The following is an 18,981-nucleotide window of genomic DNA, read 5'->3' as shown; positions in this document are numbered from 1 at the left end:
GAACATCTTGGGCCTGGACTTGGAAACATTCTTCCCATGGAGTCTTTAATCTGGACACTGCCCATCTCTTCAGAGCTGCTTAAAGGACTTTGCTACACAGCTATAGACATTTTTTTCTTTCTAAACTTATATTAGTTTATATTTATAGAAAGCTTTCTAAGATGCCTCACATACGTTATCGCATTTGATCATTACCTGCCTTAGTCCATTTGGGCTGCTATAACAAAGTACCATAGACTGGATGGCTTATAAACAACGGAAACTCATTTCTCGCAGTTCTGGAGACTGGAAGTCTGAGATCAGGGTCCTAACGTGGTTGATTCTGGTGGGGGCTCTCTTCTGGACTGCAGATGGCTGACTTTTTTTGTACCCTCACATAGCAGGAAGAGGGCAAGCTGGCTCTACGGCCTCTTCTTAGACGGGCACTAATCCCATTCTTGAGGGCTCCACCCTCACGACTCAGTTACCCCCAAGGCTCCACCTCCTCATACCATCACAGTGGGGATGAGATATCCACATATGAATTTAGGAGCACACAAACATTCAGTTCATAACATTAGCACAACCCCATAAGGTAGATAAATCATGTAAATTTTTATTTGTATATTAAAGAAAATTGAGGCTCAGTGTTGTCTTATGATTCATCCACATAGTGGCAACAAATAGTGGCAGGGATAGAACTTGAACCAATCCTCTGACTTCAAAATCAAGGTTCTTCCTGTTACTTTGGCTCCCAATCAGAATGTTAATGTTCCTTCCACTCACCCACCCTTAGCCCAGGGGAAGAGGGCACTTCTGGAATTTAGCCATGCTTAAAAAGTTACTGCTGAATTAATTTTAACTTCTCCTGATCACTAAAAGAATTAATCATCATACAACCTTTCTGAAAAGCAGGAGATGCTCATGTACCTCTGTTTGTTGTTTTCCATTAGACCCTTCTTATGACTCAGTCAGGAGAGGAGGATGGGGCAATAACATGAATTCTGGCCTCAACAAAAGTAAGTAAATGTAACTGTGCTCTTTGGGAGGAAAACATGTTTCTGAGGATGGGGTGGAGAACAGGGTCCTGCAATAAAGGGGAATGGGAGCCAGCATTTTTCTCCTGCTTTTTGAGTGGACATCAAATTGAATTGCTCATTTATGCCCTGTTAGTAATACCCACTCCTTGAAAGATGGTATAGGATTTTCATTTAGACCTTTGAGTTTTGTTTCATTGCATTTGGTTTTAGAATTTTTGAAGTTAGAAGGTTTCTCAGGATAAGACTGTATGTGAATGAAAGGCTACTGGTTTGGATTCTGTCATTTAAGCCATGATGATGACCCTCTATAACTCTGCTCCTCTAATTGTCAAAGCTTAGTCATACCAGCATCCCTATCCCTGTTTCATGACAGGCTGAGATGGAGGATAACCTGATGAAGACATTGTAGGGGTCTGAGACATCAATTTGTATTGAAGTCTGACCCACAATCTCCCATTGAGGGAGCAGGTAAAGAGAATGACTCATAAACTCCTGAACCAGAGAGTGTCAATCTTGCTGTCTCTAGGAAGTAAAATATCAAGCACATGAATGGACAGTGAAGGAAATTCTTTCAAGAAAGTGGTTGGGATTACAAATTAATGCCCAAGCAATAACTAAGATCTCTTTCAATACTATATATTAGTTATTTGTTTACTCTGTACCCAACACTTGGCACTATGGGGTTCACATAGGTGAATCAGACGCAGACTAGTCTCTCAAGCAGGGGAGAGGAGTCAGGCACACACATAACTCTTTTCATCTAGATGGTCTCAATGAAGGCCTGTGGACCTGGAGCCATATGAGGTGGCTCTAGAAGGAGAGGCAGGATTTGGACCTGGGGAGACGGGGAGGACAGACCCTCCTGGGAGAGGAGGGGCCGGGGAGAGACATCAAGGTTGACATGTCTGATAGTCAGTGAGCACTCCGGATTCCTGGAGTTTAGGATGCATGAAGGGAAAGAAGTCTGGGAAGATAAGGAAAGGGGCGTGAAGGACGCTGTGAAGATAGACGTTAAGTCTTTAGTCAACAACGAGTCCCTAAGGTTTTTGCATGGTGGAGTGAAATGGTTTAGGCAGATTAAACTGGCTAAATAGCATATGATGGGTCAGTGGGAAGAGAGAGGAGTGGTGAGGATACCAGTCAGACTAAGCTATAGACTGTGCAAGAAGCGATGCAGATCTACATTGGAGAAGCCTGACAGGAGTAGAAAGGACGCAGGTGAGAGATACCACGGAGGGGAGCTCACAGAATATGGAAGCATGGGAAGCAGGTCATCTTTGCTCAAATGTTACCTTCTCATTAAGGACCTTTCCAAATTTTCTATTTAAAAATGAATCCACAGCCCCAATACCATTAGACATGCTCTACCGTATGTTTATCATTGTTTCCCTGGGGACCAGGAACTGCTGGTTCATTGCTGAATCTCCAGCATGGAGAACAGTGCCAGCACATAGTAGACTCTAGATAAATATTTATAAAATAAAATGAATCCATGAGTGAGGAGAGCAAGTGAATACATGAATGAGAACACACATCTGTCCTCCTTCTGGAGGGCATTTGACGAGGCGTTTCTCCTCCCTCATGGAGAGCAGCCCCACTCACCGTCTGTCTTTTCCGCTTGCCACAGGTCCGCCCCTTGCAGGAGCACAGACAATGAGTAAGAATACTGAGCAACGGCCCCAGCCAGGTACCTGTCCATCACATGCAGTCCCTCCTTTGCTTCTTCCACAGCTGCTGAGTCCACATGGTCCACTGAAGAGGACTGAAACCACACACTGCATTTGTCCTCACTTGTCTCTTTCATAGATTTGACTCTTTGTAATAGATGTGTGAATTCAGTAATCAGGTAGAGACTGGTTAAATATCAGAGGTGAAAGGAACTTAAAAATTAAAGTTTCAGTGCCTCATTTTGTAAAATAGAGAAACTGAGGCCCAAGAGGTAAAGTTACTTGTCAAAAGCTGCAAGCTGGTTTATGAGAGAACTCGAGCTATTACTCCAGACTTCCAAGTTGCTATCTGAGCCTTTTATGCTTCACCAAACCTTACTTCCAAAAATGCCCTCATCCTCATCCAGTGATGGATCACCTCAACAATTTAGGCGGGGGACCTTTTCAAATGGAATTGGAGACTCTTAGTATTGGAATGGAAGTTAGAGACGTCTAGGTCTATAACATCCTTCTAGAACATCTCAGTCTTATAATTACCTCACCTCTACCTGAATACTTACAGCAACAAGGAGTTCACTACCTAGCTAGGCTCAATTCCAGTATTTGAGCCAAAGTCCCCATTCCTATAACTTCCACTCAAGTTTCCTAGTTTGCCCTTTGGAGAAGTCTTCCTCCCATTTGATATGAAGATCCTTTATATATCTGAAGACAGCTGTTGTGCCCACTACCAAGTCCAGCTCTGTCTTCTTTATGTGACACAGCTGAGATTAAGTCTGAACAAGCCATGTGCTTTGAGATGGACAAACACTGTTTTCCATCTCCACTGAAGACCGGGTAATAGAAAATTGACCTACATGTCATCAAAAAGGTTAAGAAAGAACTTAGTGACTGAAATGTAAGTCAGACAGTGAGGATTTGACATAGAGGATTTGAGGAATCCCCAAAAACAACAAAATTAGACATTACTTGCCAAAAATATGTTAGCTGTCATACTGTGTGGATGAAAAAGGGTAGATTAAATAGCCTTAAGGACTCTTCAAGTTAATTCACGATTGTATGCAGAAATCCAAAAATCATGTTGATTTTTTAAAATTGCCATTATAATTGTAAAAACAGTAAAACTGTACCAAACATTTGACAACATGGCCAAGTTGTGATCCAGCTCTCTACTATGATTTCCTCACCTGAAAAAAGAAAGACAACCCTCACATAAACCAAGGTTGCAAAGATTTTTTTTAATGTTTAAATAATCACATAAGTTTCAAGTAAACTGAGATATTAAGAATAGTCATTTTATAGCTAAAATACAAATTCTGGTTAGCATTGACATTTCTAAGCTTAAAATCACAGAGTGTTGTACTAGAAGGGAACTGAGGAATCCAGTAGCTCAGCCCACTCATTTTCCAGATGAGAAAACTGATACCCAGAGATTGTCCAATGAGTTATTAGTTTATCACACCACTGGGGCTAGAACCAGGCTGCCTGATTTCCAGGTGTGTGTTTTATGCTACGTCATGAAACAGAGATGTGTAAAGTTGTTGGTAATAGGTAGAGCTATTAAAGACCAGTAATCATTAGACCTTCTTGAAGCCCATTTAAATAAGCTATCCCTCACCTTATTCATTATGACTGAATCTTAGCCAGCTCCTTTCCAAGTGGTTTCATTACACTGTTTGAGATAATAGCAGCATTATCTACAAATTTTAGGCACCAAATATAAAAAAATGATGCCGTTACTATGCCATGTTGTTTCTGTGATTACTGGGATCAAGACCATAACTATGATCATGATCATTGAGGTCTGCAAATAAAGCAGTAAAGTTTTCTGAAATCAGGCTTTGCTATGATATCGAAATAGAAGTGTAAACTCTTGAGGTATTCTTATTGTTAATGCTGTTGTTTTTATATTTTTAATACCTGTGAAGCAAATTTTCTTTTTCCTTCCTTAGATCCATATCAAATCCTGGGCCCTACCAGCAGTCGCCTAGCCAACCCTGGTGAGTTTACTTTGGCCTGCAGAGTTTTCTTTCCAGAATGTTCTGTAGCTTTGGGAGGTCACAGAGACCTCTGTCCTAAGTTCTGACACCTCACTGGGGTGTAACATCTACCTCTTTCCTTGAACGTTCACCATCTGTTTCTCTAGTGTTCAAGGGAGAGGTCAGGGCTTGTTATTAGGTGGCAATAATGTCCATTAGCTGAAGATTCTTCTGGAAAACAAACATATTAGCATCACATATCTGCACTGAGGTTTAGATTAGTCATAAATGGCACAGGTACAAGTTTCAGTAGGGAAAGATGGGGGAAAAAAGGAAACAATTACACCAAGCTCTCAGTTATCTTCCTCATGGAAGGCACAAGTGAATAATATTCCAAAGGCATTTTATTCTTGACTCTAGAAAGTGTTGCAGAGTTATCTGGCCTTATGAAACAAGTATGTCCCTGAAAAGTTGCAGATAAATTTGACAATGAATTTTAAGGATTTATTCTTAAAAATAACTCTCAAGTGAGTTCTAAACCAAGACCACCAAGCGTGTGAGCTAATAGACCCTTTGCAATAGTGAGGTCTGTACCTCCCCATCCCAGGGAACTCATGCTGCCAGTGTCTTCAGGCCCATTCTTTAGTGCCTGGCCATTCCTGCTCAGAGGAGAAAGAAGCCACCCAGCTCCCTCTCTGATTTTTCTCCCTGCCCAACTTCCTCCCTATAGAAAAATTAGAGCTGAGAGCCAAGCAGTAGGGCTCTGCTAAGGAGCATTCCAGTCCCATCACGCTAAAGCCTGTGCCACACCTTCTCCCTGTGGCACTGACAGCAGTCTCCTGCCTGGCCCCAACTCTCTTAATACCCGGTGCGGGGGCCGGGGTGGGTACTTCATCACTAAATAGAGATTAGACAGTGATTCAGGCCTTTACAGAAGAAGAGATTCAAAAATATTGCCAAAAGGACTGGGGAGTGGCTTTCCCAAAATCACACAGCTAGTTCTGGGCCATCCAGTCCCTCATTACCGACAGTGCATTTTACCAGGCCTTGGGGCAAATTATCTGAAGATCTAACCTTGCTTATTATGCCAATCTCAGTGGTAAACAGAAAAACAAGTCAACAGTGAAAAGAAAGGGCTACCAAGTAGCTTCTGAATGTAAAAGGAAATGAAGGGTTTCTTATCAAGGGCGAGAGGATCCTTGCGTTTAGGGCATAGGGTCTGACTTCCCCAGGCTGAGATATTCTGTTTTCTCCTGTTTGCCTCACTGCCTGCAGGAAGCGGGCAGATCCAGCTGTGGCAGTTCCTCCTCGAGCTACTCTCCGACAGTGCCAACGCCAGCTGTATCACCTGGGAGGGGACCAACGGGGAGTTCAAAATGACGGACCCCGATGAGGTGGCCAGGCGCTGGGGGGAGCGGAAAAGCAAGCCCAACATGAATTACGACAAGCTGAGCCGGGCCCTGCGATACTACTATGATAAAAACATTATGACTAAAGTGCATGGCAAAAGGTATGCCTACAAATTTGACTTCCACGGCATTGCCCAGGCTCTGCAGCCACATCCAACTGAGTCGTCCATGTACAAGTACCCTTCCGATATCTCCTACATGCCTTCCTACCACGCCCATCAACAGAAGGTGAACTTTGTCCCTCCCCACCCGTCCTCCATGCCTGTCACTTCCTCCAGCTTCTTTGGAGCAGCGTCACAATACTGGACCTCCCCCACGGGTGGAATCTACCCCAACCCCAATGTCCCCCGCCATCCTAACACTCACGTGCCCTCACACTTAGGCAGCTACTACTAGGAGCTTAATCATCGGTGGCCTTCTAGCTGAAGCCCCATCCCTCACACTTCCTGGGATACTTTGGACTCTAAAGGACATACGTGGCCTTGAAGACAAAACAAAACTGGATGTTCTTTCTTGTTGGATAGAACCTTTGTATTTGTTCTTTAAAAACAATCTTTTTTTTTTAAATGTTGGTAACTTTTGCTTCCTTTACCTTGAACAAAGATGCATAATTCTGTGGGCCAGTACACCAGTTTGGATTCTCAATCTCTTATCATCTTGTGAGTTGAATATTTAGATTACTGGAATGGTTGTATCATGGTTCTGGGAAAGAAACTGTAAATGTTCTTTATATTTTTATGACCAAAGCAGTTTCTTATCAACACACGGGTCTCATCATGGACCTTATAGGATTCAATATGACAAAGAATCATGGACTTAACCAGTTATGCTCTGGTTTGAGACTTAGTGAAAATAGAGGCAGGAAGCTTATAATCTTACTTTAGGAGGACCTACTTCAGTGGATGGCAACTGGAACATTGGTTGTAAGGCCAGTGAAGTTTTCACCCAACTGGAATTTAAAAGAAAGAACGTGTATATGTATTTAAGAAGCCATGGGCATTGCAAAATCCCTCTCAGTGGGCAGTGTGCACTAGGCCGACCATTCTCTCTAGATATAATCAAGACATGAACTAAGAAATGTTAATGCAAATGCAGACATTCCTGAAAGACAGAGAATTAAATAACTAATGTTTTTTTTAAAAAATAATGACAGTGGGTCCCAGAACTTGGAAAAGTCTTAGGGATTTCTAAACACAAACAGATTCGCAAGCGCTGTGCGCTTGTCAGACCATCAGTCCAGGGTCAACCAACCAAAAGGCAACTTACTGTATAAATTATGCAGAGTTATTTTCCTATATCTCACAGTATTAAAAATAAATAATTAAAAAATTAAAAAGAATAAATAAACGAGTTGACCTCGGTCACAAATACAATTTTACTATCAAATCAGTTGTTGTTATTTTTTTAAATGTAATTTGTACATCTTTGTCAATCTGTACATTTGGGCTGTTTGTACGTTTTTATAGCTGGTTTTTAAAAGCATAATGTGACTATTGCTGAAAAGAAAACAGGACGTTTAAGTCCCTGACTTACTAGAAAGAGAAGCCTGGTGCAGGTATCTAACAGGTGGGCACAAGCAGGTGGAGGCATCCATTTAAATCTTTAATGCTTTGGAAATGTTTGTAAATAACCGTACCGCAATAATCACAACTTTGAAAAGAACAACCAAACTTTCCCTTGTAGAGACGAGGGATTTTCCTGCCCTATATATGCAATATATTTTTTAGATATTAAAATATATATAATTTTGCAGGTAATCGTTGACTTTTTTTAAACTATATTAAGTGTTAAGCTGACAACTGTCAATGAAGACTATGTTGTAAAATAATTTGACTAAATAAATTGTGCCTTCTTCTCTCAGAACTGAGGATGCCGTTTTCTTATTTACCCCCTTTAGGTCAAAGAGTTTTCCCAGGGGAAGTTTTCTATTGACCTCTTGCACCAGGAAGACTTTTCACATGTACATACTGCAGTACAGCAGAAAGTAAAAAATCAATGTGGTTTTTATTGTTGTTTGTATTAGTCAGGGTTCTTCAGAGAAGCAGAACCAATAGGATATATATGCATGGAGATTTATTATGAGGGCTTGGCTTACGTGATTACAGAGGCTGAGAAGTCCCATGATCTGCTGTCTGCAAGCTGAAGACCCAGGAAAGCTGGTGATGTAGTTTCAGTCTGAGCCTAAAGGCCTGAGCTAGGGTTGCTGATGGTGTAAATCCTAGTTCAAGGGCAGGAGAAGAGAAATGTCCCAGCTCAAGTGGGCAGGCAGGAAGCAAAGGGGTGAATTTCTCCTTCCTCTGCCGTTTGTTCTATTCAGACACTCAATGGATTGGATGATGCTCTCTGGCATTGAGGAAGGCAGTCTACTTCACTGAGTCCACAGATTCAAATGTTAATCTCATCCAGAAATACCCACACATGCATACTCAGAAATAATTTAATCTGGGCACCCCATGACCTAGTCAAGTTGATAGTTAAAATTAACTTTCACACTGTTGATGATGTTTGCAGAGATTTTTTTTAATATTATTTAAATCTTTCTCCAGCCTAGAAAGGTTGTATAGGATAACAGCCAAGGCCATGGTTATCTGTGTCCAAGAACCAGAGCAAAGCAGACAGGTCCATCCAGGATGGACCTTGTCCATTAGACTGCATTCTGTTGCATCCACCAAGCACCTCAAACCCAAGTGGTCACTCTTCTGATGCTCCAACAGAGAATAAGATGGCCCACCTTCTTCTGGTCCCATGCCAGGATTTTATGGCCCATGCAGATTTTTAAGGTCTTGTTGATTCTCAAGGAAGCAACTTGCTTCAAACTGCTTCACTGTAGCTTGTTTTCATTTCCTCTATTTTATAATAAAAATGAAGGAGGCCTGGAAAGTCCTTGATGTTGTGAGAAATTAGACTCACAGCATTGGTAACCCTATAATCTTCCCTAGGTAACACTGAGTACTTTCTAGACAACACATCTACCTAAATGAAATGAGATGTGTTCCAGAACATTGGTCTCCAATTTTTTTTAACTTGCACCCTACCATTAAAAAATGTGCTAAGCAAATATTCTCAATATATGCACATTGATTTATAAATCATTTACAAAAACTGTTACATTATTATTATGTATATTATAAAACAAAAAATTTTAAAGAGTGGTATAAAAATATATTGAAACCGAAATTCTGTCTTCTTCTTCTTTTCTTTGTATTGTATATCTCCTACTGTCAACGCTCAACAGGAAAGTTAGTCTTTAGAGGAATAAGTATGAATATATACATCTGTATGGGTTTTCTAGTGACTTCTAAGAAAGGAGAAAATAAAAACTTGGTATTAGTGGCCCAAACATAGAAAGAGGAAGGATAAAGGCCAGGCACGGTTAAGAACAGTATAGCTGGATTCTTTTGTAAATCTCCATCTCAGCCAAGCAATTTTCCCATCGATGTTGAAATCTGCAAAACATTCATGAGGGAAAATAGAGGCACATACTTCTGACTGCTATAAGAAGAGTGGATGCTCAGACCATTGGGAGCTACCCTTTTAAGTGGTTTTTTTAATATGCCCTATTCAACCACTGATTTAGGTCTATCATCTCGACCAAGTCTTAGAACTTTGGCCAAATCTTGCCGCTTGAATTTGTGCCCAATGATTTATTCCACATTTAAGTCCACTCACTAACAGGACCAGGACACCACTTTCTCCTTATAAGCATTTGTATGGAGTGAGGACTGGCATTTAGTCCCCTGTAATGCCCAGATTTAGGGTTTACTAGATTACTCAAGGGCATCCAGCTGACTAGTTGCAGAAGACAAAATGGGTCTTTGCCATCCTGGCCGCTAGTGCAGTGTGTTCCCCACTCAACCATTCTCTACCTATGCCATGAAGTTGTTCAGTGTAGCAAACACTGCAAGTCAGGCAGAGAGGAACAAGGTAAGCCTGGGAGCAGTTCTAATGGAAATCGTCTTCCCCACAGTTTAGGATGCTGGTCAACAGCCCATTTGAGCAGGAGGTCTTGTTTTCTTTTTTCAGTGTCAAAAAATATTGCTGACTTCCACGCAAAGGAAGCTATATTTTCAATATCTGCTGTTTTGCAACATTTTTGACAATGACCACTAGAAATTTAGTAACACTTAAAATGATTGTTATTTGATTTAACCAATAATATCTGCAGGCAGTTGAACAAGGAATGTGTACAATGTTTATTTAGTCCATGGGTAACGCATAAAACATGGGCCCTCAGATGGAATATGACTAGTTTAGACCAAATGAGATCAGGAGGTTCTGGAACACCAAGGTGGAAAGAAACATCTGTCTCTCCTAAGCCAGAATGCTGCCAGGCCAAGACAATGGTTGATGAGGAAATAAAAAAGCAAGGCAAAGCGAGATGCAGTGCTTTCTGTAAGTGGTCTGTGGACGTGGTTTCACACCCTACTCCTCTTACATCTATTCATTAACAACTTTTATGTAAACATGTTACCTTAAAAATTACTGAAAAGGTACCACTTTGGGAAGCAACCCTTGAGCATGGCTCCCCTCCTGTCCAGCCCCACCCCCACCTCGCTGGGGATCTGCCTCCTGGAGGTTCCTCCACCATCAACAGCAGTGCTGGGCTTGTGTCCAGCACTCTCTCAGGAGGAGGCAGTAAAATCGTGCTTAGTATCAACGGGGGAGAGACGGGAGGTCATAAAGACATGGGCTGGGGGACCAGGGGACTGGGTTCTGGTGAATAAACAAACAGAGGCTTCAACTCTTATCCAGGAAGAACTTCGTGTTTTGCAAGACGCACACTGGACACTTCATCATACGGAAAGCTACTGAAATTGATACCGTACTCCTTCAGCCAGGAGTCCAGCTAAAGGATTAGGAAAGGTCAGCTGATTTCAAGACTACAAATCCCAGGCTCCCCTGGGAGACGGACACTTCTGAGAGGAAGTGGTTTAGCCAGTCAAACCTCTAGAGTTTCAGCCAATTGAGAAAGGATATGGAGGGAAGCTTTTAAAAGGAATGTCGGCTCACATGCCTGGGGTCCGTCTCTCTCTCTCTCACTCTTACTTGGCCTCCTGTCTAATTGTTTCAGTCTGTCTGAGCTGGTAAATTCCTAAGCACATAGTCAATTTACACTTAGCTTAAAAGCTCTAGGGGGAAACAGAAAAAGTTTCCAGTGAGACCACTGACTTACCTACAAGCGCTAAACCAACCTTCTGGATTTTAACTGGGTTACTTCATGTGTTTTCTTAGTGGAAGGAGAGAGGCAATTTAGGTAGATAAATGAGCGAGGACGTAATGCTAGAGGACCTGGGTTCAAGTTCTGACCCTTCCACCTCTGCCTGTCTGCACCTATGAACTGGAGGGCAGAGTAATATCTCCCCAAGAGCTCCTGTGTGGTATTAGATGGCACATGTGGAAAACCCTTTATAAAATACTGTACAGGAGGTTTATATATAATCACTGTTATCTGCTAGTATTTGCTAGATCTTTCCAAGAACTTTTATTAAATCCTTGGTAACTGGTGAGCACTCTGTTCAGGGAGTTCAGTATAGCATAGCTTTTGTTTTGTGGTCAGAAAGGCATTTTCCAAACGAGTGAAAAGTGGGAGTTAATTGGATTTTCCAGACAGCCATTGCGTTTTCCCCCTCCCCAGCTCTCGCCGTGCCCCACTTGGGTTTCTGCCCTTCCCTGGCTCTGTGTACACCTACAGTCCATAAAGCATGCTGCCAAGTTGCAGGATGCTGCAAATAAAATGAGATTGTTCTGAAGGAATGCTAAAAACGTACTTTGTCAGAAATGCTGGGCTGAGTTTTTAAATCAGCTAAGAAATAGAGGCTGGGAGCTGGGATTTTATGCCTAGCAAGCTTGGCTGCACATTGTTTGAAGACACAAAGCAGCCTGTAAGCTCCAGGAGAGAAGAGACTGTCTATTTTGTTTGCTGGGTCAGTGGGGGCAGCACACAGTAGTTGGTCAGTCAATATATGCTGAGAGGATAAATAAAGAACAGGGACGGAGTCAGAGAGCCCTGGGTAGGAAGCCCAGCATTCCCACTGCCCCAATTATAACTGACTGTCTCTGAGCTTGACGTCACCATCTGTAAAATGTGGATTATAGTCATAACCATACAGGGTTATCACCAGCAGTTCAGTAGGTAAGTAAAAATGTTCTGTATGTTGAAAAGAACTATGAAAATGCAGGACGTTGTCTTGGTAGGTAGCTCTTCTTTATCATTTGAAACTCTGACCAGGTCTCTGTTACTCTCTGATATCATTAGATAGAGTTAAATCATACCCCTCTATTCTTTTACATATTATGAATATACCTTTTTAACTTAAAAAACTATAAAAGCTTGAGACAGTTACAAACTTACAGAAAATTTGGAACAGTACAAAGAACATTTTTTATTGCACCATTTGAGAGCAAGTTGCCAACCTGACGCTCCATCATGCCCACATGATGTGTACATTCCTACAAACAACAGCGTACAATTGTGAAAATCAGAATTTTAACATGGACAGATTACTACCATGTAATCCTCAGGCACCATTCACTCTTTGCTAATTGTCCTACTACTGTCTTTGGTAGCAAAAAGATCCCATTCAGAATCATGTATTTTTTTTTTAAATAGTTTTATTTATTTATTTTTCCCCCAAAGCCCCAGTAGATAGTTGTATGTCATAGTTGCACATCCCTCTAGTTGCTGTATGTGGGACGCAGCCTCAGCATGGCCGGAGAAGCGGTGCATCGGTGCGTGCCCGGGATCCGAACCCGGGCCACCAGCAGCGGAGCGCGCGCACTTAACCACTAAGCCACGGGGCCAGCCCAGAATCATGTATTGCATTTAGTTATCACGTGCCTTCAGTCTGGAACACCCCCAAGGTCTTTCCTTGACTTTTGGGGCTTTGATAGCTTTGAACATTACAGGCCAGTTATTTTGTAGCATGGCCTCAGTTGGGTTGCCTGGTATTTCTTCACGAATAGATTTAGGCTGGGCATCTCTGACAGGACTATCACAGTCTAAAGTTACTCTTTTCCCCTTTGTAATTAATAAGTATTTTGTGGGGAGGTACTTTGAAATTATGTAAATATCTCATTCATCATCAAAGTTCAATGTATTCCTTCATTTATTTTATATCTCTAAAAACTCATACTTTCTTATTTTATTCACCAGATATGATATGTTCTTATTATTTATTTTGATGATTACATTGTTCCAGTGGGAGGCCATTCAAGCTGGCTTCTGTGTCCTTTGACATGTTCCCATCAATTGTTGAGCATTTCCTTGTTTTTCCCACAACAATATATTTTGGGCTCCCTGTCCCAGCCCTGAAATCAGTCATTTCTCCAAGGATCACTGGTTATTTTTAGTGGAAAATGATATTTAGAAGCCAGTATCTGGCTGCTAAGTGTGCTCATTGCTATCGCAGTGTCACTGCTCCCAGGCCTTCTCAGTAGATAGAGCTTGGCAACATATGTATATATACACATAGACATCATATATAGACACATAGATATTTATATAATACATCTGCTGTATTAGTGTTCTCCAGAGAAACAGAACCAATAGGATATGTGGAGATACATAGGAGAGATTTATTATAGGAATTGGTTCATGCAATGGAGGCCGAGAAGTCCCACAACCTGCGACCTGCAAGCTGAAGGACCAGAAAAGCCAGTGGTGTAACTCAATCCAAGGGAGTCCGAAGGCCTGAGAATGGGGGTGGGGGCAATGGTGTAAGTCCCAGTCTGACTCTGGAAACCTGAGAGCCAGAGTGCTAAGGTCCAAGGTCAGAAGAAGGAGGATGTCTTGGCTCAAGCAGAGAAAGAGAATTCACCCTTTTTGTTCTATTCAGGCCCTCAATAGACTGGATGATGCCCACGTTTACTCAGTTTACTGTTTCAAATGCTAATCTCTCCCAGAAATATCCTCACAGACACACCCAGAAATAATGTTTTACCAGCTATCTGGGCATCCCTTAGCCCAATAACGTCAACACATAAAATTAACCATCACATATACATAGACATTTATATCTATATTTATTTCCCTATTTATATGTATATATATTGAAAACCTGGAGTTCACTCAGGTGCATCCATTTCCAGTCTAACACCACAGGACTTTTTTGCCTTTCCATATTTGTAATTCCCTTATTTGACAATGAGAAACATGGTTTCCACTAAGCCTAATATATGCACTTACTTATCAATCCTCCTGCATATAACCAGTGTGCTATCTCTGCTGCACCCCCACCCCATGTGATGTGTTCCCTGTCCCTTTCCTTGGTTTGGCTCTCGATTCCCATCCTGGCCACCCCTCTACAGGGACACCCTCCTCAACCTGCTTAAGCCACAACTCCCACAACAGGCTGCACCACTGTCCCTCACGGCACTCTCTTTACTCCACCTGGGCACTAACACTGCACTCCAGGACACTCCACATAGATGCCCTGTTCAGGCCCTGATGCCACCGCACTCAGATACTTACCTTGTTCTGCTCCCCCTATGGCCTCAGGAGTAAATACTTCAGGAGGGGAAGGAAACAAGAAGGAAGGGAAAGGAAAGAGGGAAAGGAAGGGAAGTGGAAAAGGAAAGATCTGTGAATATACATTTAAGATTGCACAGGGCCGGCCCGGTGGCTTGGTGGTTGGGTGCGTGCGCTCCGCTGCTGGCGGCCCGGGGTTCGGATCCCGGGCGCGCACCGACGCACTGCTTCTCCGGCCATGCTGAGGCCGTGTCCCACGTACAGCAACTAGAAGGATGTGCAGCTATGACATACAACTATTTACTGGGGCTTTGGGGGGAAAAAATAAATAAATAATAAATAAAATTATAAAAAAAAAAAAAACGATTGCACATATCTCGCTGACGTGTGTGTGTTGTCCGTGGGTGGGGATAAGGGACTACAGGATTCATTTATTTGTGGTTTTTGCCTGCCTCTGCATTCCCCCATCCAAATGTGTGTGTGTGCACATGCACCCATAAGGGCGTGCACACACACACACCTGCACCTTTCCAGATGCAGAATCTAGAGAACAGCTAAAAGCAAGAACAGGATAGGAATTATCTAGAGAGACTAACAAGCTAGGAGCTAGTTGAGAATGGGGGATAGGTGGCGAAAATGAAATAAAAAGTCTTGTGCTAGGTATTCAGGGGAAAGACTGGAAGGGGGCAGGGGACGGGATATGGCTGGTGAGTGTGGAAAAGCAAAACTCTGAGTTGCGCCCTTAAGGTCCTTTGATAGATGCTGGGGTAAAGAATGGCGTGCTTTCTTAACTACTTTGGGTTGTCGGGCGGTGCTAAGACAGAGCAATTCCAGACCCCAGGATCCATTTGCATTAGAAGGCCCATGTCCTCCATTAGGCTACAAGGACTCCAAGAGCAGGAACTGCGTCTAATTTTTTCTTTTTAATTCCTAGCGCTCAGCAAGTGCATGGCTTTATAGAAGGGTCAGATACATGTCTGTTTGTCAAACTGCCCCCACTGGGCAGAAAGTATCCAAAGCCCAGCTGCCCAGCAATTCTGACAGGCAGGGTAAGGCAGGTGTCCGCTCTGCTCCATTACACTTAACTACAGAGATACACTGAGAGAGCGAAAACACAGGAGATCCAGTTCAAGTATAAGACTAGAACACTCTTCTATTTTGCTGGCAATTTTTACTGACTCAGTGTTCTGTGTCAATTGGCTTCCCCAGAATAGGTAGTGTTTCTTTGCCCACTGATTATTCTATTGCCCTGAGGCTCTGGCTTTCAGAAATGTTTAATCAAGCATCACGTATATTCTAGCCACACTCTCAAGACACCTCAGCTTTTCCTGACAACTTTCCCTTCCTTTGCTCTTTCTCTGTTTTTTTAAAGAACTTCTACTTACCTGGCATTTTTCTGAGTACCTTAAAGTTTTGTCATTTAAAAAAAATCATAATAGAACATATGACCACTAGGAAACCAATTTGCACCAGACAGCCATCTGAGAACTTTAAAATGTGGAGAGTGCAGACACTTTATCCATAGGTGCTTATTCTGTAGGGAAGAAATATGAACTTGCCACTAATTTCTGAGAAGCAGTTAATTGAATTGTAGCTTAAATCTGCCTTTAAAAGAGTATTTCTGATGATTCTGAGTCTTTTCCTTTCACACTGAATCTTTACAAACTTCAGTAATTATCTGATCAGAAGCCAAGACATAAAATTCCAATGGATCCAATTTTTCAAGTGGCTTCGATCCATCAACCCAATCCTAGGGTTACCACTTGTGCTCAAAACCAACCCTTGGCGAGACAGGAGCAGAGAGAGAGCAGGAGAGGGAAGTAGGGGTTTCCATCCTCACAGTGAGCCATATGGCCAGAGACACAGCCCTGCAGTAGGGATTAGTCCTCCTAACCGCCCTGCACACTTAGGAGACCTGTATTCCTAGAAGATGCAAGCCCCTTACCTGTGAGGAGGTTTGGCTAATTCCAAGAGGGATATTCTGAGTATTTGTAGGGTTTCCAGAAAACTCTGGAGGTACCATAAAAATCATTTGCATACAATGCGGACTTAGGTTAAATTTTACTTTGCAAGAAATATCTAGATTTCAGGAGATCAGTTATTCAGTTTGTTGAGAGTTAATTACAAACGGCCCCACAGCTTTGCATTAGCAAACACCCAAAAGGCAATGGAGAGAAAACAGGAGTCAAAACAGCAGCCTCTGGGGCGTAACTCACAGGCAGGAGGTCCCTGGAGGGAGCCTACTCCACCTCCAGCACTTGGGTAATCAGAGAAGATGGACAAACGTCCTTCATGCATGAGGGTCCGCTGATTTTCCTGGGAGAAACTATGACCAAAAGAGAGGCGGACTAATACTTGGTTTCCAAGACATAAGTTTAACAATCTTAATGCAAAAATATTAGTTTACTCAGAGTCATAGCATCTTTAGAAGGTGAAAATCATCTCTCTCTAAATCCTCAACCATCTTGGTCTCTGAGAAAAAATGGAAAGATTGGCCTAACCATGGAATTTCCTGGTCTTAGTGGATTTACGACCAAAGATCCAGCGGATGACCCGGGTCATAACTGCTGGCTGCACAGCAAATTCAATTATCCCAAATTCCAACACACTTCTTCCTGTCCCTCACCCCTTTCTTATCATAAACTCTTCTGGGCCATCAACCCCCACCGGGTTGTCTGTGCCCCAGTTTAATCTCTCAGCAAACTCAGAGCTGAGAATCAACACTGAGGACATCTCAGCAGATGGAGAAAGCCGCATTCTTGATGAAGAGCAGTGACATAAATTCAGCCTCAGCCTGGCCCAACCAGCACAAAGACCAAGTAAATCAGTCCTGTCCCCTCTGTCCAGCCAACTCCAAGGACAGAGACAACAGCAGTAGGACACAAGAAGCTATTTTTCAGGATTTTACAGCCAATCTTCTGACAGTATGGAGGCCCTTCCTAACTAATAAAGAAGGACAACTCTTGAGATAGTTTTATCTGCTGAGGTTTTAACACCGTTGTGCACACTGCATGCCTCTCCTTGGTCTGCCCTTCCCTCCCCTCTCCCCTGGCCACAGATGGCTCAAGAACATCCCTACATCATTTAGACAGATTTCATAGAAGGGGGGTCTTTGGGTTGTAAGGGACACGGACTCACTCAGGTTTCCTTGAGACTTGGGAACTTATTCCCATGAAGAATAGGGAGAGGGAGACGGGAACTTCGTAGAAATGGACAGCCAGCCTCATAGAGCCATGGAACAAGAAAGCTGCTAGAGTCCAAGGGATCCAAGGAAGAGTGCTCCCACATTCCCATGACTGAGAAACCCTCCTCACATCTTCTCACTTGTCCTCCCGCCACGGCGTGCTCAGTCTCTCCATATTTCCCAGTTAACACGTGTGAGACAGAAGGTGTGCCTAGCTAACTACTTGCTAAGCTAACTACTGTCACGTCACTCCGAGCACCTCAAGGTTTACTTGAAGTCTATGGATTGGCTGTCTGTGGGTCAAGGTCAATGGCGGTGGCCAGGAGGGTCATCTCTTATGGAGCAGCCCCGGCTTCTCCCTGAGTGGAGCTGTGGGCGCGGTAGGCACCTGGACTGACTGGCCTAGGCCATCCCTACTGCCAGAGCCCGGGCAACACCAAGTGTAGAACGGCCCAGTGCAGCATCTCCTAGGAAAGCCCCAGCTTCCAGGACTTATTTGGCCTCCATGCTTCACCTAGAAATCTTAAATTCTGTTATGGAAAGTCCAAAAATGTCATATTGCAAAAAGATACTGCATCTCCACTGGGCCTAGACTAAAACGGCATTTGGGGCAGGAAGGAACTAACACTGAGTGAAGTGTGTTATCGATTTTCATTTAACCCTTACAACAACCCAATGAGGTGGGCATAACGGAGCCCACTTCATTGTCAAGGGTTCTGAGACTCTGCAATTAGGGCAATAGGAGGACTTGGACTTAGGTCTGCTGGTGCCACCATCTGAGACGCTAAGGAGCTAGCAGCACCTTCTGGCTCTTCTTCTTCTTGGGGTTTTCCACCTGTGTGAACTCATCTCCTGACACCTGCCACAGAGGAGACAAACTGGCCCAGTAGGAGAGCTGATTCCACCTCAGAGCTGAAACAAAGCACTTTACAGTTTTCAAAACATCTTCACATACTTCCTTTTTCCTGTCACATACATGTCTACGTATTTTACCTATTTGTTGTCTGTCTCTCCCCACCGGAACGGAAGCTCCACGAGGGAGGGTCTTCTCCATTTGGTTCTCTGCTGCATCCCGGCACCTAGAACCACGCCAGCCCCTGCAGGTGCTCAGCATACACTCTTGCAGGAAGAGCCATCAGGTGAGATGGGAACGGTTGGATGCCCACTTGACAACCAAGGTATGGGAAGCCCCGCAGCTCCTCTGAAGATCTGCTCTGTGTCATCCCCGATTCTTCATTTGACAAGGTAGCTGCTTTTTT

The 18,981-nt window shown here is 43.1% G+C and overlaps 1 protein-coding gene across 1 annotated transcript in view; it reads left to right on the top strand.

Annotated features, from left to right (window-relative positions):
• FLI1 (Fli-1 proto-oncogene, ETS transcription factor) overlaps positions 1-8,288 on the top strand; it is a 112,711-nt gene extending 104,423 nt beyond the window's left edge. Inside the window, exons 6-9 of the mRNA XM_058544822.1 lie at positions 933-998; positions 2,647-2,706; positions 4,636-4,683; positions 5,938-8,288. Coding sequence (XP_058400805.1) covers positions 933-998; positions 2,647-2,706; positions 4,636-4,683; positions 5,938-6,467 — 704 coding nt within the window. The 3' untranslated portion in view covers positions 6,468-8,288. The remainder of the gene's footprint in view (positions 1-932; positions 999-2,646; positions 2,707-4,635; positions 4,684-5,937) is intronic.
• Positions 8,289-18,981: the final 10,693 nt, after the last annotated feature.

This window comes from Diceros bicornis, chromosome 7 (genome assembly GCF_020826845.1).
Source record: "Diceros bicornis minor isolate mBicDic1 chromosome 7, mDicBic1.mat.cur, whole genome shotgun sequence".
Lineage (NCBI taxonomy): Eukaryota > Metazoa > Chordata > Mammalia > Perissodactyla > Rhinocerotidae > Diceros > Diceros bicornis.
The sequence above is the reverse complement of the archived record's forward strand: the minus strand, read 5'-3'. Positions and strand labels throughout refer to the sequence as shown.